General features: G+C 52.5%; 1 protein-coding gene across 8 annotated transcripts in view; it reads left to right on the forward strand.

The window, feature by feature from the left end:
• Usp20 (ubiquitin specific peptidase 20) overlaps positions 1-25,560 on the forward strand; it is a 33,544-nt gene extending 7,984 nt beyond the window's left edge. For 3 of the 8 annotated variants that reach the window (XM_039105245.2, XM_063283962.1, XM_006233916.5), the window contains exons 3-25: positions 1,389-1,484; positions 2,514-2,567; positions 5,065-5,127; positions 5,455-5,586; positions 6,600-6,696; positions 7,101-7,170; positions 8,741-8,854; positions 10,119-10,197; positions 12,783-13,230; positions 13,624-13,764; positions 14,044-14,159; positions 14,312-14,484; positions 14,918-15,012; positions 17,987-18,020; positions 18,176-18,221; positions 19,137-19,317; positions 19,393-19,519; positions 19,706-19,875; positions 19,952-20,033; positions 20,960-21,068; positions 22,037-22,139; positions 22,733-22,804; positions 23,274-24,751. In XM_039105245.2, coding sequence (XP_038961173.1) covers positions 1,404-1,484; positions 2,514-2,567; positions 5,065-5,127; positions 5,455-5,586; positions 6,600-6,696; positions 7,101-7,170; positions 8,741-8,854; positions 10,119-10,197; positions 12,783-13,230; positions 13,624-13,764; positions 14,044-14,159; positions 14,312-14,484; positions 14,918-15,012; positions 17,987-18,020; positions 18,176-18,221; positions 19,137-19,317; positions 19,393-19,519; positions 19,706-19,875; positions 19,952-20,033; positions 20,960-21,068; positions 22,037-22,139; positions 22,733-22,804; positions 23,274-23,434 — 2,748 coding nt within the window. In that variant the 5' untranslated portion in view covers positions 1,389-1,403 and the 3' untranslated portion in view covers positions 23,435-24,751. Of the gene's footprint in view, positions 1-1,388; positions 1,485-2,513; positions 2,568-5,064; positions 5,128-5,454; positions 5,587-6,599; positions 6,697-7,100; positions 7,171-8,740; positions 8,855-10,118; positions 10,198-12,782; positions 13,231-13,623; positions 13,765-14,043; positions 14,160-14,311; positions 14,485-14,917; positions 15,013-17,986; positions 18,021-18,175; positions 18,222-19,136; positions 19,318-19,392; positions 19,520-19,705; positions 19,876-19,951; positions 20,034-20,959; positions 21,069-22,036; positions 22,140-22,732; positions 22,805-23,273 lie in introns of all 8 variants that reach the window. The other 5 variants (XM_039105247.2, XM_017591848.3, NM_001107827.3 and 2 more) reach the window with 4 other exon arrangements.
• The last annotated feature ends 1,353 nt before the right edge of the window (positions 25,561-26,913 follow it).

Here is a 26,913-nt window from a genome sequence, read left to right on the forward strand (position 1 = left end):
TCTTGCCCAGCAAGCAGCCAGTGCTCTTAACTGCTGAGTCATTTCTCCAGCCCCTTTAACTCCTGATGATCCTCCTGCTTCCCAAGTGCTGGATTACACAGACCTGGCATCTCCTTTTAAAATAACCAGATTCCCAGAATTTTGCAAACATGTGCTAGAATGTCCTGTGTTCCCTTCCCAGCCTGCCCAGTGTAGCACATGTGCCAAGTGACCAGATCATAGCCTGGGTGGTCACCGTGCAACCCCTCCTTCAGGAAAGCATTGGTTTTTCCCATATGATTTCCCTTTTTCTCTCCTTTTTTTCTTTAAATGTATTTATTTTATGTATATAAGTACACTGTAGCTGTCTTCAGACACACCAGAAGAGGGCATCAGACCTCATTACAGATGGTTGTGAGCCACTGTGGTTGCTGGGAATTGAACTCAGGACCTCTGGAAGCAGTCAGTGCTCTTAACCTCTGAGCCATCTCTCCAGCCCTGGCTCTTTCCTTTTCTGATTTAAACACAAAGAAACAAAGGACTGGAGGTTGAGAGGGGAGACAGTATTTGGGATGAAAATAATTTAGGAAAAAGAATAAACAGAAGAACATCACATCTGTCAGATGTGGAGGGACTTCGCTACTCTGCACTAGGACTTGTAGAATATCCCAGTTTGCTTTTCTCATGAGTGTCACTTAAACTGAAGCAGCAAAGTTTTTTCTATCCTTTGACATCTGTCTGTCACCCAGATCCCCTGCTGGTGACACTTTGGTGACCTCTTTCACCCTGCTTCCTGGACAAGTAGTCTGTCAGTGCTCAGCCACTTCAGTCATTGTCCACAGAGGTTCCTGAAGGCAGTGCACTTTGGTATGCGACCTATAGTTATGATTCTTCTGAGACTGTGGCTTCAGGACCCTCAGACTCCCTGACCAGAGAAGGCAGCATGGAGAGTCAACCATACCTCTGCCTGTCCACTTGGTGGAGTTGACCTCTTTCTAAAACACCTGAATCCCAGGGGGTTGGGGATTTAGCTCAGTGGTAGAGCGCTTGTCTAGCAAGGCCCTGGGTTTGGTTCTCAGCTCTGGAAAAACAACAACAACAACAACAACAACAACAACAACAACAACAACAAAAAAAAACACCTGAATCCCACCTCCCGCCCACATCTGGAAAAGTGGTTTGGAGTTCCTGAGGGATGGGCAGGACTCCAATGTCTCTCCACCAGCGAGTCTAAGCCTCACACCTAGCATGGTCCAGTACATTGTCTGCTGAGCCGAGTCCAGCTCTGACACCCTTTACCCTTGTGGACCCTCAGACCAAGCCAACCATGCCATGCCAGGAACCTCTCATCCCCTGTGGTCTCATCAAAACGGGCTGCTGTTAACTTAGGATTGCTCTGTTCCTTACAGGGGAGGCTGGCCAGAATGGGGGACGCCAGAGACATCTGCCCTCACCTGGACTCCATAGGGGAGGTGACCAAAGAGGACTTGCTGCTTAAATCTAAGGTAGAGGAACAGTCCTCAGGTACTAGCGCCCAGCCTAGGGCTGTCATGTGCTCGGGGACCTTTATGAGGCAGGGCAGTATCGCCCTGCCCCCAGCTCTGCAGAGCCTTCTCTATGTAATGGCCCTGCTGGCACCTGCTCTGAAGCTTTCTTCCAGACATTGGGTCCTGCTACCATTAATCAGTTTAGAGAAAACCCCCTGAGGGCCACTAATGGCTCCATCCATTTCCACTGGCTGGGTACACAGCCTTCCTAAGGCAGCGAAGAGCGCACAGAGGTGGTTCTTGGTTTGTTTTTTTTTTTTTTTTTTCTGCACTCTGGGCAAGTGCAGTGCTGCCTAGCCACACCCTAGCCTTCCATGTGTACAGATGTAGACCCTGCGTTGCTTGGGGCATCTGCAGGGGAAGATGAGCTTCCTCCCTAAGTCACACATAGCCACTGTTGTCTTCTGATTGCTGAGTTGAAATTCTGTAAAAAGTCCAAGGACTGAGGATGTAACTCCATGCTGGAGGGAAAGCAAGGCCCTAGGCTGTCAGCTCTTGGGAAGCAGAGACAGGTAGATCTTTAGGAGTTCCAGGTCAGCCTGATCTACAGAGCGAGTTTCAGGCCAGCCCCGGCTACATAGTGAGTCCCTGTCTCAAAATAAAACAAAGGAAGTGAGCAGCCTAGAAAGTTTTTCTTCAAATGAGCAGGAAGTAGGGAATCTGAGTGTGAGGATCAGCTGAGTCTGTCTTCAGCCTCTCTCTGGATACCCAGAGATTTCCAGAATAAGGCCAGTGTGTTTAATAAGCCTCTGAGGGAAGGTGGGGCTCAATGGGAGTGGTCTGCTTGCTAGTCCTTTTAAGGTTTAGCTGGGGTGATCTGAAATACCTTTACAGACATGCTATTTAAAAACCCACTCAGATGCAGTACAGAAAAGGCCTCTGAAGCCAAGGCCTTTGGGGTTAGTGAGTTGCGGCTGACAGGAGAGGATGCCCTGTGCTTCCCTCCCTAGGCCACTTACACCCTTCTCTCCTACCACTCTCCCACAGGGGACCTGCCAGTCCTGTGGTGTTGCTGGACCTAACCTATGGGCTTGCCTCCAGGTAAAGGAGCCTCACATTCCAGGGGTGGGCCCAAGCTGAACTCTGGCCCCAATACCTATCCCCAGTGGCTATTACTTCAAGTTCAGGCTCCAGAGATAGTCCCCAGAATGGCTATTTTGGCAGCCATGAAGAGAGACAAGAGAAAACATCAAACTGGAGGACTCCGGGCCAGGTGGTTCTGTCTTCATGAACTCTGCTTGTGTCTGCCCGCTACACCCATGTGGAGTCTTGGCTGGGGCCTGGCCTTCCTCACAGCAGCAGTGGCCCTCAGACCTCACTTTCCTGTGTGTAAACTAGGGGTAGTCACACTGTCCACAGGCCCTCCAATGGGAAGAGGATAGAATGAGCAGACAGGTGCCTGTACTAGGCTCATGCAGTATCTCCTCAGCATCTAGGGGATTCCTTAGTGCCCTGGTTGTGGCTCATCAGAGTGGAGGACACAGGTGTGCTGGCATGTGGCTTTACGTTTTGAGACAAGCTTGGTCTGCATAGCGAGTTCCAGGATAGCCAGGGCTACATGGAAAGAACAAGAGAGAGGTAGGAGGGAGGGAGGGAGGGAGGAAGGAAGGAAAGAAGGAAGGAAAGAAGGAAAGAAGGAAGGAAAGAAAAAAGAGTCAAGATTGGTGTATCAAGATGTGCTTGCTGCTTTTCTCTAGAGCACAGAATTTCAAGTATTTTTCACTTTTCTCTGTATTATAAGTAGTATTATGTTTTTCTATAAATACGTGATATATTTTCAGACGAGCCCCTGACTCATGCACACATTAGATTCCTTGGTCTGTCGTGGTATATTTTATAATCATACTAAAAAATGCTATTCAAGGGCTGGAGAGATGGCTCAGGGGTTAAGAGTACTGACTGCTCTTCCAGAGGTCCTGAGTTCAATTCCCAGCAACTACATGGTGGCTCGCAACCATCTGTAACAGATCCTGGTGTATCTCAAGACAGCTACAATGTACTCATATACATTAAATAAATAAAATATTTTAAAAAATGCTATTCAAAATTTCTTTTTAAAAGGCCATGTGTGGTGGTACATACCTTTAATCCTTCTACTCAAGAGGCAAAGGCAAGAATATTTCTGTGAGTTGAAGGCCAGCTTGGTATATTCTAGGACAGTCAGGGCTGCACAGAGAGACCCTGTTTTTTAAAACAAAACAAAAAATTATTAATAAATAAAAATCATCATCATCATCATCATCATCATCATCATCATCATCATCAACGGTTTCTCTTGGAACTGTCCTGGAACTTATTTTGTAGACCAAACTGACATCAAACCCACAGATCTGTCTCTGCCTCCCAAGTGCTAGAATTAAAGGCATGTGATATCACACCATGACAAAAAAACCATGTATGTATGTATTTATTTATTTATTTACTTACTTATTTTTAATTTAGAGTCAGGATCTTTCTACATGGCCCTGAAGTCCTGGAACTCACTGTGTAAATCAGGCTGCCCTTGAACTCACAGAGATCAACCTGCCTCCTGAGTTGTTAGGATTAAAGGCTAGGGCCACCACCCTCAGAGGAAAAAAATCTGCAAAAATAAAAAAACTCCAGGAAGCTGGGTGGGATGATGCATCCTGTAGTCATAGTTTGTGACAGGCAGAAGCAGGAGGATTGTCACAGGTTCCCAGTCAGCCTGATCTACACGGCCTCCCTGGGTTACCTGGCATACCTTGTCTTAAAAAATAAGTCAAGCAGAAACCCAGCAACAGAGCCAGAAAGATGATGTTAGGAGGTGACAGCACCAAGTCAGTCTTTGCACAGGTTACAAGGCCCAGTTGTGCCCTGGCCTGTCACTCAGGATGAACATCATAGAGTTCCAGGTACCCAGGAGACAGCCAGAAGTGCTCACAGGAACTTGCTACTATTTCATGGCAACCCTTGGTCCTCCAGAGGGTAGAACCTGAAACAGGAATGCTATGCTGTGACCATGGTCACAACCAAAGATTATCCTCCTGGACTGTCTCTCCATGACACCAGGCACTCACAGAGAAGGGGGAGCATGGTGGCCACTGTCTTCCAAACTGGCATAAGGTCCATGATGGACACCCTGAGCCTGGCTTTGGGAGGAGGGCAGATCTGGGAGAGACACATGAGGCCAACGGCAGGCTCAGAGGTGAGCAGGCCCTGTCTTGAGACATTGGGTTGTGTTGGGCTCCAACCGCCGCTGCCCCGTGTTTTGAATACCTACTGCCCATTCAGTGTCTCTCGCACAGCCCAGGAGACTTGTTCCTGGCTCATGGAGTAAAGGAGCAGGTTCTGGCCCCAGCCATCTGGGCAGTGTCTACATCACTCCATGCGGGGTCACATTTTTTTGGTGGCCACCCTCCTCTTTGGTCGCATAGGCCCATGCTATTTTAGGGGTGGGAGACATTCAGTCACACATTGGATATCAGCAAGTCATACTGCCTTGGGCTAGAGTTAGCACTCACTACTGGCACTGTCCCTTCTGTGGGCCCTGGTCCACTCTCACTGCCTCTCTTCCCAGGTCACCTGCCCCTATGTTGGCTGTGGAGAGTCTTTTGCTGACCATAGCAGCATTCATGCACAGGTGGGTGTGGTGGCTGGGAAACCCAGGGCACAGCCCTTACCAGCAGCCTCCTAGCTCCATCTCCCCACCCTAGGCCTTGGTGACTGGGTCTAGAAGGAAGAGCGGTCTTAGTCACAGTCCCCCAGCACAGTCACTGCAGAGCCGACAAGAGGAAAGCAGGCACAACCCCCACACTAGCCCTGGCTGTGTGGATGGCCGCCCTGGTAGATGATGAACTAACCCTGGCCAGGGCTGGGAGGCGGGGCTTGCTGGGAGGCGGGGCTTGCTGCGTCAGGACACCTGCTTGGCCAGGTTGCCTTTGACCTTGTTTTGGATCTTACCGTCCAGGTGAAAAGGCACAACCTGACTGTGAACCTGACTACGTTACGGGTGTGGTGCTACGCCTGTGAGCGGGAAGTCTTTCTGGAGCAGCGCCTGGCAGTCCACCTGCCCAGCTCCTCAGCCAGGCTCTCAGAGCAGGTACACAGCGAAGAGCTCAGGCTGCTTGTTGACAAGTGTTCAGATGGGTCGTATGACCCGAGCCAAGGAATCGAAGGTCACAGGTAGTCCCTGTCAGTCCCCCATCTGAAGTCTATCCTGAGGAATCTGAGAGGAGTGGCTGCAGCATGCTCCTTTGTGGAAACCACTGGGAGAGCACGGGCCCTGCATCAGCAGAGTGCTGGGCACCCTTCTGGATGGTTGTCTCAGCCCTTGATAGCGGCCAGCACATCCATTGTCAGGCTGGGCAAGCAACCCTGGGAGACCAGGCTGCCGTGTGTGTGGACAGACACAAGTGGTGTATCGGTGTATGGGTGGGTGGAAGAGGTTTGGATGTGCAAGTGGGGGTGTGTGTGTTGCTCTGATGTCTGCCGGCTGAGACAACTTGTTGTAGCTCTTTAGTGAAAACATTTATTGTATGCAGTGACTAGGAGATATTCGTGAAGTCTTTTATTTCTAATTTTTAAAAAGAGGGGAGAAAAGATTGAATTTTTCTTCTGTGTAAGCACGAATGTTTGTGCACCCTCATTCAGGAGCTCGAGGAGACAAGAGAAAGTTTCAGGTCCCCTGCAGCTGGGTAGGCAGTTGTGACCCTCCTGATGTGAGTCCTCTGCAGAAGAAAAGTGTGTTTTCCTAACCACTGAGATGGCTCTCTGGCCTGGAAGTTCTCCAGGCTGTAACGTTGTATGCCTTCCACTGTTGTGTGTCAGGTGGTTAGAGTAGACAGATGTATGTAGTAGTTGGTAGTGGCTCGCTCAGGAAACTGGGATTGCCTGGCTTTCCTTTGTTCCTCTCCTGCCACCCAAGCCTTCTAAAGGAAGCAGCAGCTCCTGCAAAGGAAAGGCAAGTCCCAGAGCGCCCAGGGCAAGGCCCTCATCCCCTGCTGCCTGATGGGCTTCACGTTGTTGGGCTCACTCTGTGCACTCTCCTCGGGAGGTGAGTACATCCGGTCCCCCTCTTCACCCCAGTTTCCTCTCTCTGGGTCTTTAATGCAGGACTCCCCACCACCCTGCCACCCTCTGAAAGCTGTCCCTATTGCCGTGGCTGATGAGGGAGAGTCTGAGTCTGAGGACGATGACCTGAAGCCTCGAGGTAATGGGAGTCTTGGTCAGGCTGGGCATGGAAAGCACCAGGATCTTGTCTCTGTTCTCCAGCTGCCTTGGCACAGTGGGCAGGTGGCAGGCACATAGACTGTGCTGTCCCTGGAGATGAGGTCATCCCTCTCTCAGCTGTGGCACGCTGGTCAGAGGCCTTGTGCGTGTGACCTCCTTGTCTGTGTTGTTTGGAGCCTGAGCAGGGCAGAGTAGCCAAGGGGCCATTTATTTGGCGCACACAGCCCTGCTTAGGTGTTCCGAGTAGCAGCCCTGCTGACTTCTTGGGAGGTCCTTGTGTTGTGACCTAGTAGGGATGGGGGTATAGAGAGCTCAGTGGAGGAGACTTATGAAGTCCCTCTCCTGGACAGGATTCTCAGCCCTTCTCCTCCATGTTGCTTTTAGGCCTCACAGGCATGAAGAACCTGGGGAACTCCTGTTACATGAATGCTGCCCTGCAGGCCTTGTCCAATTGGTAGGTTGTCATCTCCTGAGGGATGGGCAGGAGCTGTCCCTGGCAAAACCTAGCAGCAGCCTCCCTCCTGGGTGGTACACATTGGCCACAGACATTCTATAAGACACACCTCAAACCCAAAGGCAGGCGTGCTGGGTGACTGCCGCCCCTCTGAACCTCACGTCAGCACTCAGATGGAGGAGGAAGCATGATAGGCAGGGGGTAGCTCACTGGTGGGGAGTTTGCAGAGCATGCGCAGTGCCCTGGGTTTCACCCGCAGCACCATGTACATAAGACCTATCTGCAAGAAGGTAAATTCAGTGTAGCCCAGTCACGTGGGGGAATGGAGGCCGATAGTTCCTGAAGTGAGTGGTGCAGAATCAGGCTGGTAGAAAGAGCGTGCCAGGTGGGGTGTAGGCCTGTTCAGTGGGGGCCTCTACACAGTTGTGATTGAGAGTGTATGTGTTGTTTCATACGTGTACACACACACACACACACACACACACACACACACAACTGACACAGCATCGATAAAGTGTACCCAGCAGTCCTCCCCTTCTTCCTATGTAAGCTGTATGTTAGCACACAGGACACACAGGAAGGAGGGAAAAGGGAACAGATATGAATACCTAGAAACATCTGGAAGGACAGCCCCCAAAGGTTCACAATGGCTGTCTCATGGTAATATGGTCAGTTGGTATTTGCATATGTGTGTGTGTGTGTGTGTGTGTGTGTGTGTGTGTGTGTGAATATGTGGTTTCTTGCAGTGTGATAACTTCTAAAAATATGCAGAGTTGAGGGGAGTTGAGGAGGTGACCTCCTGCCTGACAAGTCCTGCAGTGTGGGCACTGTAGGGAGCAGGGCAGCTCCACCCTGTTCATTCACAGGGTCCCAGCCTATGGCAGAAGCTTCCGTCTGACTCAGGAGAGAGGAATTTTTGTTTCCTATAGCTGGCAAGGCCTTCCTGTTTCTCAGTTCTGGAAGCCCACTCTAGCAGTTTCTTACCTGACCCTTCTCTCTCTGTAGGTAGCCATGCGTTCGTGAGGTCTTTTCCTCCATGCACATGTCTGGTGTTACCCTGTGTGTCCAAAATTCCTCTGTAACAACACCAGCCTTTCATCTGATACCTACTTAAGGGTCCTGTCTCTTAGAACTTTAGTGTGAATTTGGGGGCTTCTAATAATCTGCAGGGAGTTCTGGGTGAGGTGGCCCTATCTTCTATGGCTGTTTCCACCTTCTTTTGCTCACTTTGCTCCTTAAAAAAAGATATCCTGGGGGTTGGGGATTTAGCTCAGTGGTAGAGCGCTTGCCTAGCAAGCACAAGGCCCTGGGTTCGGTCCCCAGCTCCCCCCCCCCCCCAAAAAAAAGATATCCTATTTATTTACTTTAGTGTATATGTGCGGTATGGGTGGAGTCAGGGACAACCTTACGAGCTGGCTGTTTCCTTCCACCATTCAGGCCCAGGGATCAAACTTGAGTCGTCAGGCTCAGTGGCAGGCACCTTTCCTTGCTGAGTCATCTCTAGCTTCTCGTAAATAACACCATGTTCCTCCCATTTCTTTTCTGTCCTGGCTCTCCATCCCCAACCTAGCCCCCCACTCACCCAGTTCTTCCTGGAGTGTGGTGGCCTGGTGCGAACAGACAAGAAGCCAGCCTTGTGCAAAAGTTACCAGAAGTTGATCTCTGAGGTCTGGCACAAGAAACGGTGAGTGTCTGAATTTGACCTGGGATAGATGTGTTGGGCAAGACCGCCTGTCCTCTCTGTGGAGCACTTCCTCTGGGTTCCTCCCCAGCGAAGCCGTACTGCATGTCTAGTTGTACCTACTTCCTTTTGTGAGGGGAGACAGAGAACCATTCCCAGCTGCAGAGCCTCTGACAGCGGAGCCAGGGTCTGAGCTGACGCAAGCCTGGGCGGCAGCTATTCTGACAAATGTCTCTCCTGAGGCCTGGAGACCATCTTGCCAGTGTCGGGTCTCGGCTGAGGCTGTAGTTGGGGGTGGGTACTTGTACAGGGGTGTTGGGTGCCTGCCAAGCCAGGGTTGTGGCAGAGTGAAGTGAATTTAAAGATGAGGATTGGGTTGGGGATTTAGCTCAGTGGTAGAGTGCTTGCTCCCTGGGTTCGGTCCCCAGCTCCGAAAAAAAGAAAAAAAAAAAAAAAAAAAAAGATGAGGATTGTGGCTGGGTCTCCTCTGGGCCAATGGAAGGTAAAGCAATTGCTTACACACACTCCTTACTTCCCTCTCTGTTTCTGCTTCAGTCCTGACCTGGCTTTTTTAGCCTTTCCCTGAAGGCTCCTTCACTTTCTGACCTCCCTCACTGGGCCTGCCTGCTTTCTGAGTCCCTGACTCAGGACCAGCTCTCCCCTCTTCCTCCCGCCCCTGCGCAAAGGTCTACAGTACTCCTGCCCAGTCCCTTTTCTCCCAGACTGTAACAAAACGGACCTCAGGCTCCCATAAGCAAGCAAACCAAAAGAGCAGATGTAAAAACAAGAAAGAGTGGAGTTGGGGGTGCATGAACATGAGCCACAGGCACGCACTAGGTTGGCAGTGGGCTAAGGGACTGATGGTGCGCTGTTCCCTGGGTCCCTGCGTGCATCTTAGCCTGCTTTTCTAGGGAGGGACACTGCTATGGTCCCGTGCAGCACTTGTGGACGGGGACATCTTGGTGATAGTATTTCATTGTACTTTTGTGAAGTTTTAGGTTTTCAGCAATAAATACATATTGTTCCTAATGAGGAACATTTTACAGTGAGATTAAGTAAGCACACTACCCCCTGGGACCTCTGTTCGCTCAGGCAGCACTGGTGTCTTGCTTCTGGATGTGGATGCTAGGGACTTGTCTCCTGCCTAGTGGGGCCAGTGGAGTGGTGGGAACAGCCTCTGTGGGGTCTGGGCTGCCTGCCCTCTTGCCTTTCCAAACGGTGAAGCTTAAGGCTGGCCACCTAGATAGCAGGTTTGCTCTCCCCACAGGCCAAGCTATGTGGTCCCCACCAGCCTATCCCATGGGATCAAGTTGGTCAACCCGATGTTCCGAGGCTATGCCCAGCAGGTAAGCTACTTGGGACACTGGCCCAACCTGAGCAGACAGTGGCAGAGAGGCCAGACATCTGTTGTCAGAGCCCTTTTTACTCATGGGGATTGGAGGTATTCCAGTAACCTACTGGTCTTTAGCACCACTTTACAGACAAGGAAACTGAGGTTTAAAGGACCACAGCACCCATGCCAGCCACATAGCCAGTAAGCAGTGGAGAGAGCTTCAGGCACCCTCTGCAGCATTCCTGCCCCTCAGCTCATGGCAGCTTCCAAGGAGGTTTTTCTTATTAATTTATAAGTTACTTATTTGTGTGTGAGTGTGTGCAGTGTGTATGTGTGTGTGTGTGTTGTGTGTGAGTGAGTGTGTGTGTTTTGTGTGAGTGTGTGTGTGAGTGTGTGTGAGTGAGTGTGTTGTGTGTGAGTGTGTGTGAGTGTGTGTGAATGTGTGTGAGTGTGAGTGTGTGTGTGTGTGTGTGTGTGTGTGTGTGTGTGTGTGTGTAAAAGCTGATGTTGGATATATTTCCTTAGTCACTCCCCACCTTATTTTTCTGGGACAAGATCGCTTAGCAACTGGGAACACACGATTAGGCTAGACATACTGACCAGGACCCTCTTGCCTCTGCCTCCCTGCTCTGGGATTGTAGGCATGCTGCACTATGCCCCACTTTCTTGTAGGCCTGGCTGTCAGAGCTGGGCCCTCGGGTTACACTGCAAACACTTCACCTACAGCACCATCCTTTCCTTTCTTCAGTCGGGAGGAGATTTGTTTGTTTTGTTGCTGCATGATCTTTGTTGGTTGGTTTGGTGTTTCCAGACAGTTTCTCTGTGTAAGGCCATCCTAGAACTCACTCTGTAGACCAGGCTCCTCCTCCTGCCTCTGCCTCCCTAGTGCTGGGATTAAAGGCGTGTGTCACCACTAGTGGAAACTTTTTAAAAAACAGGGCCTTACTATATAAATCTGGTTTTCTTGGAACTCACTATATAGAGCAGGCTGGTCCTGTTTAGAAAATCATGCACTAGGCATGGTGGCACACACCTTTGGTCCCAGCACTCGGGGGGTAGAGGCAGGTAGGGCTCTGGAGTCTGGGGCCAAACACTGAGCTTCCTAGAAGCCACAAAAGTAAAGACATTATGAAACCAAGCACGTGTCATTTAAGTTCCTCAACTCATGCAGAGCCCACAGGGCCTGCTGTGGGTAGGGACTCACAGGCAAACCTGTAGTAAGGGCTGGACCTGTTGGGGTCACCTCTTCTGCTTATATGTTGGCCCCTCAGGTGCAGGGGAGGCACTGGGACTGCCTTCTCTTTCATCTGCCGCCCAATCCAGTCTGGGGTCCCCTGAGAAAGTCAGAGCTGCCTCTACTTCCTGTTCTGTGAAGTGGTAACCCCATTGACCTGGGCTGGTTGTCTACCAGAAGGGACAGTGTCACTGGTGAGCAAGGCTCAGAGACACTATTTATCTAGGTCACACAGCACATGGTGGTAGGGAGCGGGGTTTGGGGGTTGAGCTTAGCCCTTACCACGAAGTGGCCCTTATTCCAGACAGAGCTGTGCTGTCTTCAGGCAGGGTGGACACCATCTGGTGGTGCTGCTTGGCTGTTGGTGACATCCATCTGGATTCCAGCAGAAACTGCTTCTCTTGGTCCTTACATTTTCCTGTGGACATTAGACATTCCGAGTCTAAAGCCAGGCACAGCTCTGGGCCTCTCTTGGTGGCCATAGGCTTCCGTGTGCTTCCACATGGCTTGAGAACTCTTGTAAAAGGAAGGAGCAGTGGTAGATAGCTGAGAGGATTTGTCTCCACTCAGTCCTGACCTCTCCCGGGGACTTCTATCCAAGGTGAAACCTCAGGGCGGCTGCCTAGGAGTCCACTTCTCTCATGTGCTCCAGGGAGGCTTGGAGCCCATGTCTGCCAGTGCCCTGAGCCCTTGAGGTCAGCTGCCATCACCACCTCAGTAGGATGGCTCTACTGGCAGGCCACCTCCTAGCTTCCTGCAGGACTGAATTAGGTACTGGGTCCTCAAAATGACACCATATTTGTAGGAGAAGCTACTTAGTCCATGTCCTACCCATGTGAGTCAGGAGAGTGGGACTCTGCATCCAGGGCCTCTCCTGCCACTGTGTCACACACAGGGTGTGGCATGTGAGCAGGCAGGAAGATGCAACAGTAGAGGAGGGATCAGCGTGGCTGCCTGTGTTGGGTGGCATTGTCAGTGCAGTCCTCTTGACAGGTCTGGCTTTCAGTGTCCTGCACTTTCATCCTCTGGGGTCCCTGCTGCCCTGCTGACCCCTGCTTAAGGAAGAAGGATACTTCAGTGGCTAGATGTGGCTGCTTATCTCTCTTCCAACACTGTAGAATCAGAGTTGGAATTGGTCTTGTGGTTTACACCCAGGTCCCCTGGCTGCGTGACCTGGGAGGAGTCCTGTAGTATCTCTGAACCGAGATTGGGAGGGAACCAGAGCAGAACTATGGTGGAAACTGCCTCAGGGGACTAAGCTGCTTGTCTGCACTGTGTCCGCCAGGACCTTGTGGGTAGAAGCAGCAGTGCCCATGGCGGCTCTTTATCCCTGGAGAGCCCCCATGACATAATCCTGGTTGCAGGACACCCAGGAGTTCCTACGCTGCCTGATGGACCAGCTTCACGAGGAGCTCAAGGAGCCCATGGTAGCTGCTGTGGCAGCTCTCACTGATGCTCGGGACTCAGATTCCAGTGACACAGATGAGAGGCGTGATGGCGACCGGAGCCCTTCAGAGGACGAGTTTCTGTCCTGTGACTCGAGCAGTGACAGGGGTGAGGGTGATGGGCAGGGCCGTGGTGGAGGCAGCTCAAAGGCTGAGATGGAGCTGCTGATCTCAGACGAGGCGGGCCGAGCCATCTCTGAGAAAGAGCGAATGAAGGACCGCAAGTTCTCCTGGGGCCAGCAGCGCACCAACTCGGAGCAAGTGGATGAGGACGCTGATGTGGACACAGCCATGGCCTCCCTTGACGAACAATCTAGAGAGGCCCAGCCACCGTCACCAAGGCCTACCAGCCCCTGCCAGACCCCAGGTATCAGTCAGCCATGTCACTGGTTGGGCCACTGGGAAGTGACAGACTGTAAGCCCTGTGTCTGTTGCCTGCCTAGCACTAACATGCACTAGCTAGAGGGTGGGCGGCTTAGCCCCTGAACCCTCCTCACAGGCTGGGAACAGCCTCCGTGCTCGGTTAACTAGGCTTTCAGAGCCACAGCCCTGCTAGTCTTGAGCCTCGGTTGGGAATGGATTGATAATACCCCAGTGTGTTTGATGGGGTCGGGGATGGACATAGAGGAAGATGGTGTGGGAAGGCAGGCGTTATCCCTGGGAGGATATGCTGGCATGCTCTCTTGCTCTGGCCTCAGAGCTGGCATGGAGGGCACTAGCTTGGCTGCCCTGGCCCAGAACTTCCCCTTGCTGTCCCCAGAGCCAGACAATGAAGTCCACATTCGCAGCTCCTCTCGCCCCTGCAGCCCTGTCCACCACCACGAGGGCCATACCAAGCTGTCCAGCAGCCCTCCTCGTGCAAGCCCCGTGAGGATGGGGCCATCGTACGTGCTCAAGAAAGGTTCGGGGGCAGTCATGAACTCTGCTGGGGATAACATAGTGACCAGTTTGGGGCACTTCAACCTTGGTCCAGGCTGTGTGCTGCTCACTTGAGCCCTTAAACCCTTGTAATAGCCTTGGGGTGTGAGAGGGAACCCCATTTTATAAACAGTAGTGCTAAAGTGCCAAGGGGCGAAGTGTGTAAACAGTGAGGGCTCCACACTGTGGCTGAGGAAGCCACTGTCTGTGCCTGCGCCTGCCAGGCAGGGGAAGCTGGCCTAGTCCTGTGCTGTGTTCCCAGCCCAGGTGCCGAGTACTGGTGGCCGGAGGCGGAAGGAACAGAGCTACCGCAGTGTCATCTCAGATGTCTTCAATGGCTCTGTCCTCAGCCTGGTGCAGTGTCTTACCTGTGATCGGGTAGGTACCTAGGGGAGGCTGGCATCCCTTACCACCTGGGCAGGGTGGACTCTCCTGTGCCATTCCCTCCCCCAGGAGCAGGCTGTCTGCTTTGTCTGTCTAAGCAGCAGACACTGGCAGGAGTGGGCAGCAGGCTGATCTTCACCATATAGGTGTCTACCACAGTGGAGACATTCCAGGACCTGTCATTGCCCATCCCTGGCAAGGAAGACCTAGCCAAACTTCACTCTGCCATCTACCAGAATGTACCAGCCAAGCCGGGTGCCTGTGGGGACAGCTATTCCTCCCAGGGCTGGCTGGCCTTCATCGTGGAGTACATCCGACGGTATGCCCATCCTGCTAGCTGGGGCTTCCAGTCTGGTCTGGCTTTCCTGGGTCTACCAGCAATTCAGGGACAAGCATTCATGGGGTCATGGATCAGGGGAGCTGGAGGCCAGAAGATAAAGAGGAGTTTGCTGGGTTCAGGGTCTTGGTCACTTTGGAATAGCCTGGACTAGACACTCCTTGAAGGTGGAGGACAAGTGACAACCTAGAGAGTGACCAAGCAGCAGGTAGAAATGAGGCACCTGCCAAGCTCTGGTCTGAAGAATCACCAGATACTTCCTTAATCCCCGAGGCGCTGGCTTAGGGAAGAGCGCCAAACCCCTCCCCACCAGCCTATGTACACAAGATGTCCAGCCCCAGTCAGGTTGAAACCGACCTCAGCATGCCCATACCCAAGGACGACAGCACCTGTCATCTCTTTCCTGTGTATCTAGGTTTGTGGTATCCTGTACCCCCAGCTGGTTTTGGGGACCTGTTGTCACACTGGAAGACTGCCTGGCTGCTTTCTTTGCTGCTGATGAGCTGAAGGGTGAGTGGCCCGGCTGTAAGGAGAGGACTGACTGTCGAGCCCGTAGGGGCTGTGCCCCAGCTAGCCTGCCGCCCACGCTTAATGCACCGAGGGCCACTTGGCCTTATGGGACGGACCCTGTTCGATTCCACTGATAGTGCATGCCTACAGCCCAGAGCTTCAGAGGTAGAGCAAAAGATCGGGCTTGAGGGTCATCCTGGGCTATATAGTGCGCTCAAGACCTCACTGCCTGAGGCGAGGCCTGGGCTACATGAGAAACAAAACAAAGGAGATACATAAATGTTCACCTGCTATCTATCTACTAGGGCATGCTGGGAACCTCCCAAACTGCTGATCTGTCCTTATTTCCCATCAGATCAGTGGGCAGAAGGGACGTTTCACTTTAGCTCTGTGCTTCCTTGATTGATTGTTTGGTTTTCGGTTTTGTTTTGAGACAGTCTCATGCAGCCCAAGCTGGCCTCATATTCATTGTGTAGGCCACATTGGCCTTAAACTCTAGCCTCCACTTCCTCTAGCTGAGGTTGTTGGTGTGCACCTCCATGACCAGCTTGGATGCTTAAATGTAGGTTAAAACTATTTCTCTGTGCACTTAGTGTGTGCAAACCGCTATCGTAGGATGGAGTCTGAGGACAACCTGGGGTTGATTGTCCTCCTAGTGTGTGGGTCTTGGGCTCAAACTCAGGTCGTCAGGCTCGGTGGCCAGGGCTTTACCTGCTGATCCGGGTATCAGCCTCCTGATTTTTACTTTACTTTTTTCTCCAGTTGTAAAACTACACCATATTTTATAGTTTACAAGTGTTGTGTACATTAACATCACTATGCCGCTGCCGCCACCTCCATTCACAATATTTTCATCTTGCAATATAAAACTATATCTATCAAACAGCTCCTGCCCCCTTCTCCAGTCCCTGATAGCCAGCGTCCACTTTGCTGTGTGCTCCCCCCACATCCCACACACATAGCATTTTTTGGGTTCAGGAGATTGACTGCAGAGCCTTGTGGTTGCGGGCCTGTGTTCTAGCACAGAGCCACACCCCAGCTGGTGTACTTTCTGAGTGTGAGACTGACTGACGGAGCCTAGTGCCCTCAGAGTTCCCTCGATGGCAGCATGGCTCAGTTTTCTTTCTATTTTTAATCTGTCTTCTGGATAAGATATGGACAAGAATTTCCATTTTTATCTGTCTTGTGGACAGACCATACCCTCTGTGACTCCATCAGAGTGGACGTGGTCCACCCCTACATCAGCTGCCGTGAGTGCCACTGCCGTGGCCCTCTGCCAGCACTGAGAGTGTCCTCGTCCGCATGTGCTTAGCAGTAGGCTTGCTAGATCCGTGGAACTCCGGCTCCCCCAGGGTCTTGCCAGCTCATTGCAGAATAGTTGCAAGCTTCCTGGGCCTGAGGCGTCACCAACTGTGGTTTTGGTCTGCATCCTCTGATAAGTGATACTGAGCATCTTAAACATGTTTGCATGGGGTGGGTGGACGTGGGGCTGTTCAGCTTCCAGCATCCACTGGGCAGCTCGCAACCATCCTTGACTCCAGTTCCAGGGGACCCAGTGCCCTCTTCGGATCTGCCCAAGCACTGCATATGTGGTACACAAATAGACATGGTGGAATACCATACACGGAAAATAAAATACATAACCTAAAAGGAACCTGTTCGTCAGTGGGAGTGGGCGATCACTCAGTGGGCAATGTGTTGGCTGAGCCCAAGTCCCCAGCAGCCCGGTGAAAGCCGGCTATGGTGGTATGTGTCTAACTCCAGTGCTCAGGGTGGCCAGGGCCTTACTGGCCAGCCAGTCTATATGAATTCCAGGGGTTTGGTCAGAGACCGTCTCCAAGCATAATAGAGGAGGATGAGCTAACGTGACCTCTGGCCTCTGTACATGCGCACACAGGTGACTTCTCAAATGTGTACTCATAACTCGAGTGCGCACACATGGATCTCCCTCTTTGGAGACATCTCTTCTAGTCTTTCGTGTTGAGGTTAGGAGTTCTTTATATTAACCCCTGTCGGGTACAGATTTGAAGAGGTTGGAGTGTGTCTCTGTTGGAAGAGAGGTTGCCTGGTTGCCCCAGGCCCTGGGCTGAACTCCCAGCCCTGCACAAGCGTGGTAGTAGGCCCCTGTGGTCTAGCACTCTGGCGACAGAGAGGACGGTCTGGAGCTCTCACTTGTTCTAGCTGTGTGTGGGAGGACGCGAGACCCTTTCCGGGAGCACCGAGACACGGTTTGTGACCGCTCTTCTCTGCGTGCATGGTTTTTCTTTTTGTATTTAGCTTTACTGTTTTAATTGTGTGTGTGTGTGTGTGTGTGTGTGTGTGTGTGTGTGTGCGTGCGTGTGTGCGCATGTGCAAAGGCCAGAGGTCTCCTGAGGTATTTTTTGTTGAATGTTTTATCTGAATGTATGTGGTGCCTACACAGTGCCTACAGAGTTTAGAGACAGAGAAAGACATGGGATCACATGGGACTGGAGCTGAGGGTTATTTCAAGCTCCTGATTTTCCTCCACCTCTTTAATGATGAGAATATGGGTGGGAGCCATTACACCTGGAATTTTATAGCACCTACACTTACTTGGATTTTTGATCTATTTTTTTTAATATTTTTATTGCTGTATGTGTGTTCACAAGCCTCTTTGCACAACTGGAGGCCAGAGGACAGCTTGAGGGAGTTGGTTTGTTTTGTAAGCAGTGTGAGACCATCACCGGCCTCCCTTGCTCTTGTGTCCCCTTCTGTTTTGCCTCTGCCTTTTCATCTGTTTTTAGCCCTGCCCATAGGGGAGTTTCAATGCTTTTAGGGTCAAGTATTCTGGGTTTTTTGTTGTCATTGTTGTTTGGTTGGTTTTTTTCTTTCTGGTTCTATCTGGAATCTTGTCACTTCCTACCAGTTTTCTTTCACCTTGAACGTAATTCACTTTTGCCCTTTTCGTCCCCATCTCCCCTGCTGACCTCTGGTCCTTTGCTCCCCTGTGCAGGTGACAATATGTACAGCTGTGAGCGCTGTAAGAAGTAAGTTGTACTGGGGGAGGGGGGTGCCCCCAGCTTCCCTTTCCCACAGACCTCTTGCTTGCGATTGCCCCTGGGGTTCCCCAGACAGCTGTGCTGGCCCCTAAGGTGACTCCAGTTGGGAGGAGACTGACCGAGGCTCATGCCCTCCTCCCTAGGCTTCGGAATGGCGTGAAGTACTGTAAAGTCCTCTGTCTGCCTGAGGTGAGTGAGGCCTGCTAGCCTTGTTGGACTGGGGTCCATGTGGGTCCGGGTGTGAGTGGCCTGTGGAGCCAGCTGGACAGACCTTGCTGTCTTAGTTCGGGTCTTATTGCTGTGAACAGACACCACGACTGATGTAAGTTTTATAAAGGACAACATTTAATTGGGGCTGGCTTACAGGTTCAGAGGTTCAGTCCATTATCATCAGGGTGAGCATGGCAGCATCCAGGCAGACATGGTGCAGGAGGAGCTGAGTTCTACATCTTCACCTGAAGGAAGCCAGAAACAGACTGCACATTCTCAGGCAGCTAGGAGGGGGGTCTCCAAGTCCACCCCCATAATGACACACTTCCTCTAACAAGGCCACACCTTCTGATAGTGCCATTCCCTGGGCCAAACATATGCAAACCATCACACCTGCCCTGCATAAGCACAGGCTGTGAGTGCTTTGGCTGAGAGACCCCAGGAACAGCTGACAGAGGGATCTGTCATGACAGGTGTCCCCTAAACTTGAGTTCATTCTTTTCTTGGGGACTTGCTGACATCCCCAAGTGAGCAGTGCAGGCGTGGTTGGTACAGTCTCCTGTAGTTGGAACGGAGACAAGGCCCAGGTTACAGGGTGGATGGTGTGCTGGAGAGGCTCTTCAGAGTCCCCAAGCTAGTGTCAGAATCCTTGAGAAATAAGCATGGCAGGCTGGGCAGAGGTGGCTCCCTGCAGGGACCAGCCATGCCATAGGTTACCAGTCCCTTTGGCAGCCATGCCATAGATAGGCACCAGTCCTTATAAGAGAAGGTGGGGCTGTTAGCTCCCACGTGATAGATTCCATGCAGATCCAGCTGTGCAGGAGCTTATCTGTGAGCTTCCCTGTCATCTCCCCTAGATGCCCAGCGTGACTGGCACCTGCCCTCTCCCCTCAGATTCTGTGTGTCCACCTGAAGCGCTTCCGGCATGAGGTGATGTACTCCTTCAAAGTCAGCAGCCATGTCTCTTTCCCCCTGGAGGGACTTGACCTACGCCCTTTTCTAGCCAAGGAGTGCACATCCCAGGTCACCACCTATGACCTCCTCTCTGTCATTTGTCACCACGGCACAGCAGGCAGTGAGTATGCCCTCAACAGACCCCTCTTGTAGTGCCTTCTCCCTGTGGTCTCCATAACCCTTCCTTGTCTCTCAGGTGGGCACTACATTGCCTACTGTCAGAACGTGATCAATGGGCAGTGGTATGAGTTTGATGACCAGTACGTCACCGAGGTCCATGAGACTGTGGTACAGAATGTGGAGGCCTACGTGCTCTTCTACAGGTAAGACTGGGGGCCCTGCTACCTGTGTCTTGCATGGCTGCAGTCTCTCAGCTAGTTTTCCTGAGCTTTTCTCTGGTGTCCCAGCATGTTAAGGGCTGGCTCTGCATGCACCCTGCTCATGGCATAGCTTGGTGTCCATGCACAAGCTGGCCCCAGCTACTGGCTCATACCACACCCTCCCTCCAGGAAGAGCAGTGAGGAGGCCATGCGTGAGCGGCAGCAGGTGGTGTCCCTGGCTGCCATGCAGGAACCCAGCCTGCTCCGCTTCTACGTGTCCCGAGAATGGCTCAACAAGTTCAACACCTTTGCAGAGCCAGGGCCCATCACCAACCACACCTTCCTGTGCCCCCATGGAGGTGAGCAGTCTGCCCCTGGGAGAGGTGTATGTGGGGAGGCCCCAAGCCCCAGCTCTCCCCTGTGCTTCCCTCACAGGTATCCCACCCAATAAATACCATTACATTGATGACCTGGTGGTCATTCTGCCGCAGAGCGTCTGGGAGCACCTGTACAGCAGGTAAGTGCCGGGAGCTGGCTGCGTGGCATCTGGGCAGAGACCTTCTCTGAGTCCCAGTGAAGGAAACACAGGGGTTGGTTAGGATCAGTCAGCCTGTGGGCTCTGCTGTGGGAAGCCCTTTGAGTACTGCCTACCTTTAGGCTGGGGTTGGTGGTAGCTCCTACCAGGACCCTCTGACCCGCACCCAGCACAGGCTCTCTGGTGTGGGCCCCAACTGATCTAGCCTGGGGACTTCTAGAGTCGAGTGCAGCGACACCCAAGAGTAGCCAGTCTCTCATGGTAGCCCAGTCCAGACCCAGGTTCCTCTTGGGAAGAGGACCCCTCCTGCCAACTGCCCATGGGTGGTGAGAAACAGTCCCTTGACCTGTAAGGCCTCAAGGTTGGCCGCCTCACTGCCTATCTGTAGCCTCATTGCCCTGCACTCAGGCCACGAGGCCCCTGCTACTCCTTGGGATGAAGCAGAGCTCCTGACACCTTTTTTTTTTCTTTTTTTTCTTTTTCTTTTTTTGGAGCTGGGGACCAAACCCAGGGCCTTGCGCTTGCTAGGCAAGCGCTCTACCACTGAGCTAAATCCCCAACCCTCCTGGCACCCTTTTTTTTTTTTTTTTTTAAGATTTATTTATTTATTGTATATAAGTACACTGTAGCTGTCTTCGGGTACACCAGAAGAGGGCATCGGATCTCTTTACAGATGGTTGTGAGCCACCATGTGGTTGCTGGGAATTGAACTCATGACCTCTGGAAGAGCAGTCGGGTGCTCTTAACCACTGAGCCATCTCTCCAGCCCCCTGGCACCTTTTAAGAAAAGCAGACACTGGGGACCTTTGCCAGCCTCCTGCTTAAGAGATTGATAGAGTATGGTGATGGCTAAGGGCACAGAGGGGCTCCTCCCTGCTGACGCTGGATCTCTCTCCCTTCCTGAGCAGGTTTGGGGGCGGCCCTGCTGTGAACCATCTGTATGTGTGCTCCATCTGCCAGGTGGAGATTGAGGCCCTGGCCAAGCGCAGGAGGGTGGAGATTGACACTTTCATCAAGGTACACGTGAGGGACAGGGACTTGGGGACCATGTGCAGTCAGGCTAGGAGTGGGAGTGCTCTGCACAGTAATGGAGGGTAGGGGCCAAAGGGCCCTCTGCTAGCAGAGGCATTGACTGTAGTGAACTGCAGTGTGCTTTACTTGTACCTTGGTTCAGCCGTTCAAGCTGAGTGTCACAGGAGCACTGCTGTCCCTGGAGAGCACTCCCAGCTGAGGATTGCTCTACACCATCATGTGGAAGGTGCCTTAGAGTTGTGGAAAGTGTGAGGAGATCACTGCCTGGGGAGTGGAGCACTGGCCGTCAGGAAAGAGGCTGCTGGGGCAGGGCTTGCTGTGGGTGGGGCCGTGCCCATCCTCAGACATAGGACGGGTCCTCAAGCATTTAAAATAGGTCCCCTTGTGGCTATGACAGGTGTGGCTGTAGGTGTGGCTTAGCACCTGTGATGCCCTGGCATCGTGCCCAGCTCCAGCACTGGAGCCGTGGGTTGGTGAACCATGTGAGCAGATCTGCTGTCCTGTCAGTGGAGGGAATAGCATCTGCCCTGAGAAAGTGCTAGAGGGGGTCTCCACCATGACCCGGTTGGTCAGTGGGGAAGTTGGCCTCTTTCTGTAAGATTTATTTCATGTCTGAATGTTCTGTCTGTATATCTATGTGTGTGTACCATGTGTGTGCCTGGTGCTCTCTGAGGTCAGAGGAAAGTGTCGTAATTGGAGTTAAGGATGGTTGTGAGCTATCATATGGATGCTGGGAATTGAACCCAGGTCCCCTACAAGAGCAGTGAGTGCCCTTAACCACTGAGCCATCTTTCCAGCCTTACGAATTTTCTCTTTTCTTGAATGTGTCAAGGAGTCACTGATTTTCTGTCTGGGGCATCCAGTGTTTCTGAGGAGGGGCCTGGGGTGGGATTTTGGGAAGTCATGAGGAACAGGAGACAGACTGACTGCCCCCTCCCTGCCTTACCCCACAGCTGAACAAGGCATTCCAAGCCGAGGAGTCTCCCGGGGTCATCTACTGCATCAGCATGCACTGGTTCCGAGAGTGGGAGGCTTTCGTCAAGGGGAAGGACAGCGGTGAGTAGGCGCAGCCCGTCTGGGGTAGGACCTGCCTGGCGAGTCTTCAGTGCTCTGTTCCAGGGATGCAGAGAGCTTGGATCCCCCAGGCTGGCTCCACTGTTCTCCCCCCACTGTGGCAGAGCACCGTTCCTACCCTGCATCCATGTCTACTCCTGCTGACCCCTGGGGGGAACCTTGGGGTATGATTACCTCCTTGGCGGATAGCTCTAGACCTTCAGGAGGGTGGGAGGACGGGTTTTTGAACCCTTGCATTTGCAATAAGTGACCTATCAGGATTCCCCAAAGTCACCAGGACAGAGTAGCAGACCTGGACTGGGCACCCCATAGCCAGGTTCTTGGGGCCTTGGCATCTACCACTAATGCCCATCACCAAAACACTGCTCTAAAACGAACTCATGTGCCCTAGGTGTCCCTTTTTCTGGGTCCAGAGTCCTGGGAGGTTGGGTAGAATCAAGAGGAAGGCTTTGGTGCACCAAGTAGCCTCTGTTAGCCATGGCTCTGACCTGAGGCCAGACTGGCCCCTGTGGGCCCTGAGTAATAAGCCTTGGGGAAGGATAGAACTGCCTATAACACCATGCCGTCCATTCCAGAGCCTCCAGGGCCCATCGACAACAGCAGGATTGCACAGGTCAAAGGCAGTGGTCATATCCAGCTAAAGCAGGGTGAGTCTCCCAGGACCCACTAGCCCAGCTGCCCTTTTTACCTTCAGACCGGTCACCACGTTACCACGAGAGTTCCTGTCCTTCCAGAAATCCCCGCTGTTTGTCTCAAAGTCTTTTATCCAAATCTAGGCCCAGAGGCCATGTAGGGGATTTCAAGTACTTGGCCTCTGGCAGGTCCTCCAGGTCCTGGACCACATCCTGCCTCTTCTATCCCTGACTTGCCTAGTTGACCCTTAGTCCTCTGGCTCTGGGAAACAGGAGACAGCAGCCAGAGATATGTCCTCTTGGGCTCTTAGCGGAACAACGTTTCTTTGTGCAGCAGCTTTTTGGTCAGGCCTGTGTCTACTCTCCATGCCCACTGGGGCACCATCCCCATCCTCTTCCCGGGGTTCCCTATCTAGAAGGTGTTTCCCCTGAGGGCTGGTACACAGTGTGGCCTCTGTGTAAGTGTGTCTCTCCTATCCCACAGGGGCTGACTACGGGCAGATTTCTGAGGAGACCTGGACCTATCTGAACAGTCTGTATGGGGGTGGCCCTGAGATTGCCATCCGGCAGAGTGTGGCCCAGCTCCCAGACCCAGAAAGCTTGCATGGAGAGCAGAAGATTGAGGCTGAAACCCGGGCTCTGTGACTTGGGCCATGCTGAGTTGGTGTGGCTGGCCCTACTCCCTCTCCAGACAGCCCTGCATCCCTCTGAAGGCTGTGTTCTGCTGAGTGCCCACTGTCCCTGAAGGCTGGTATCCGACATTCCCCAGAGGGTGTGTCTGCCCTGCAGCTGAGCTGCTGCGTGCCTGGTACCGGGGCTGAGAGCGGCTGGTCCGCCTGAGAGATGCTATGCTGGGAAATATATCCGCTCAGACTTGAGAACTCCGACTGTCATCGCTGTGTCCCCCAAACTTGCCCTCTTGCTAACTTGGGCCCAGCTTTTGTCCCAGGAGCCCCGTGCTGTTCCTTAGCCAATGCTGACCCCTGGGACGGGGGGCTAGGAGCGGCTGCCACCTTTTGGGTATTATCTGCTGTATACTTGGCCCAACACTTTAGGGACTTAGGGAGGTAGATGTCTGTGCACAGGGGCAGAATGGATGTGGGGCTCTGTGTAGGTCAGCAGCCCCTCATATCACAGTGGAGGCCCCGGCTGCCCATGTTTGTTCTGTTGACTACTCTTGTACTTGGAACAGAGAAAGGGCAAGTTTTGCTTTAGAGGGCAGAGGCCCTGCCCCCTTGTCCTGCTGAGTCCACTGGCAGACTGGCTGTCGTTTGCCCTGGGAAGTGGCTCCTAGGCCCCTAGGGGAGGGAAACAGATACCTCATGCACTGGTCCACTGATGCTTATTCAGCCTTCCGTGTGCTCTAGAGTGAGCCTGATCCCCTGCCCGCACCCAGCCTTGGCGTCTAGAGCTGACTCTGAGGGGATGTGAGCTGTGGCCACTCGCACAGGCATGTGTCTGGAGTGTCCTGCTAGGCTGCTGGAGAGGTGCTGGGACCTGCTGAGCCTAGAGAGTCTGCCCTGTGTTTGGAGTCCTGAAGAAGCCTGAACAGAGCTTCCAGGACAAGCTGTTCAAAGCTAAGACTGGGGTGGTGAGGGTGGATCCTGGGACCAAGAGGGCTGCAGTGGCCACCAGTCTCTTCAGAAGTGGAAGTGGACACTAGCCCAAAGACCTGGGCATTTAGTGTCCTATTGAGGTGGGTGCCATGTGGATCCTTAGTCGGCTGCTGCTGGGACATGCCCTGTTGGCTGCCATCTTTTGAAGTCTCTGTTGTGGAGCCCTTAGCTCATTGCACTACTGTGACACAGTCTGGGTTGTGTTCAGAATGTCACAATAAATACGTGTTCCTCTCCTGCCCCTAGCTTGTACTGTGACACCGTGGTGTTTGCCTTCACTGGTGATAAACACAGCCAGAGGTCCTGTGGAAGCTTCTGGGAGGAGCTGGAACACTTGAAATACCAACCGTGTCTTTCCTGGAACCCACCAACCCAGGGGGCCCAGCAGGGATGTATTGGTGGCCAGCACGTCCCATGTGCTGGCTGCTCAACTCCAGTCCCGTTTATGTTTGCTCCTTGGGGAGAAGGATTAGAGAGTATGTATTACTTTAAAAGCATTGAGTTAGGGGCTTGGGGTGTAGCTCAGTGGTCAAGCATATCATGGGACTCAGGTTCAATCAGTCCTGTGTGGGAGAGCACACTGTGGTCATTGACAACTCATCATACTGAAGGGTTTGGGAGCACAGAAGAGAAACCAAGGTTAAAACCTTCCCGAAGCCAGAAATAATGGCGTACAACTCTAGCCCAGCATTTGGAAGGCAGAGGGAGGAGGGTCAAGAGTTCAAGATCATCAGCTGCGTAGGGAGTTGGAGGCTACAGGACGTCTCAAAACAAAAGTCCACCAAACTAAAACCACCTGTAGGACTGGGACTGGGCCTCAGTTGACAGAGTCTATCTGATATGCATGAAACCTCAGGTTCAATCCCTGACACTTAGTCAGGGCTGGTGGAAGGAACCTGCTTGAAATAGAAGCTGCAGGGTGAGGCAGGAGGCCATCCTTGGTCACCTGATAAGAGGAGCCAGTGTGAGCCCCCATGTCCCGCCTCTGTTTACATGTTACATGTTACTACATGTGGGTGGCTTCTTAAGGTGAAATTCTGTCTGGAGTCATTTCAGTGGCTTGGCAATGGTGAGCAAGCTAAAAATAGATTCCCTGATTGGCCTCAACATGCATCTGTAGTTTTTCTTGAAATAAACACCCAGCTCTTAAGAGGGTCCGCTGAACTTCTGTCTAGGTACTAGTCGGAGGCTAGTTACCCAAGCTGAGCAGCGGAGGAAGCTCCTGGCGGCTGGGGAGGTGGGGCCGGCTTCTAGCCCTAGAAGCTTCTTTGAGGAAGAGCCTGGGAAAGATGGAGGAGCCCCTCTGTGGAAGCCAGTGACCATCCCTGCAGAGCTGATGGGCGGCTGTCACCTGGGGACACATGCAGGTCCTAATTGTCTGTAGCTCTGCCCACAAAGTTGCTTTCCCTTTCTGGGACACTGCAGCACTGGAAATATCTTCCTGCCTGCCTGGCTCTAAGGACAAAAGCACATGTGAGCCTTTTGTTTATATCATCTTGTAACCCTGAGATATCCCCAGTTGATGTCACTAAAAACCAACTGGACAGAGACAGGTGTGTTTCAGTCAGGGCCTAATGGGTACCTGATGTGACTGGTGACACTGAGGAGCTACTGGGTGTTGGTTGGCTACCTTCCCATGTTTGGACACCAGAGGGAAGGACTGAAGGGACTAGGGATGTGAGGACTCTCTGAGTGATGGGCGGAACCAGAAGCCATCCACCCCTTCAAGCTTAGTCTGCCTTTTAATTGTTTGCTGAAACAGGGTTCTGCTATGTAGCTTAGGCTAGCCTGGGCATGTGGGGCTTTGTGTAGGCCAGCAGCCCCTCATATCACAGCGGAGGGTTATAGCTGAGCCCCATCATGCCCAGAGGCTATATTCCCTGTCCAGCCACCACCTACTTTCTCAGGACATAGAGTGCTCACGTTTGATAGCAGCAATCTGTGAGTCCCTTTCTTTTGAATTCACTTTTTTTGGGGGAGTGTCAGGGTGGGGAATGCAACTGTACATGTGAAGGTCAGAAGAGAACCTTCCAGAGTCGGTCATCACCAGGGATAGAATCAGGGACAGCCCAGGTTACCAGGCACAGCCACAGACTTTGCCCTCCCTATCCCCTGAGCCATTCTGCTGCCCAGCAGTTAAGAGTGTGACATGGGTGGGGCCTGCCCTGTGGGTGACACAATTTTACTGCAAGCAAGCATGAGGCTCTGATATGGGAGGAGGTAAGAGGAGATGGGGGGTTCTCTTAGGCTTCCTCCATAGTCACTGGTTAGGGATGCTACTCCACTTCTGCTTTCTTCCGCTAGGGGTCGACATTTCCCTCAGCAATGCGCCTGGAGCCTGGGTGTGGCCAGGGCAAGCTAGGTGCTGTGGGTGCCTGGGCCAGCTGGTATTTCCAGAATGCTGGAGAAACCCAGCCCATGGGCATGTGGCTGCTCTGATCTCTCGTGAATTAAGAATATCTCTGCAACCCCAGCACCAGGAGAGGAACTACAGCCGACCTCCTGGTT

The sequence above is a fragment of the Rattus norvegicus genome, chromosome 3, assembly GCF_036323735.1.
Source record: "Rattus norvegicus strain BN/NHsdMcwi chromosome 3, GRCr8, whole genome shotgun sequence".
NCBI lineage: Eukaryota > Metazoa > Chordata > Mammalia > Rodentia > Muridae > Rattus > Rattus norvegicus.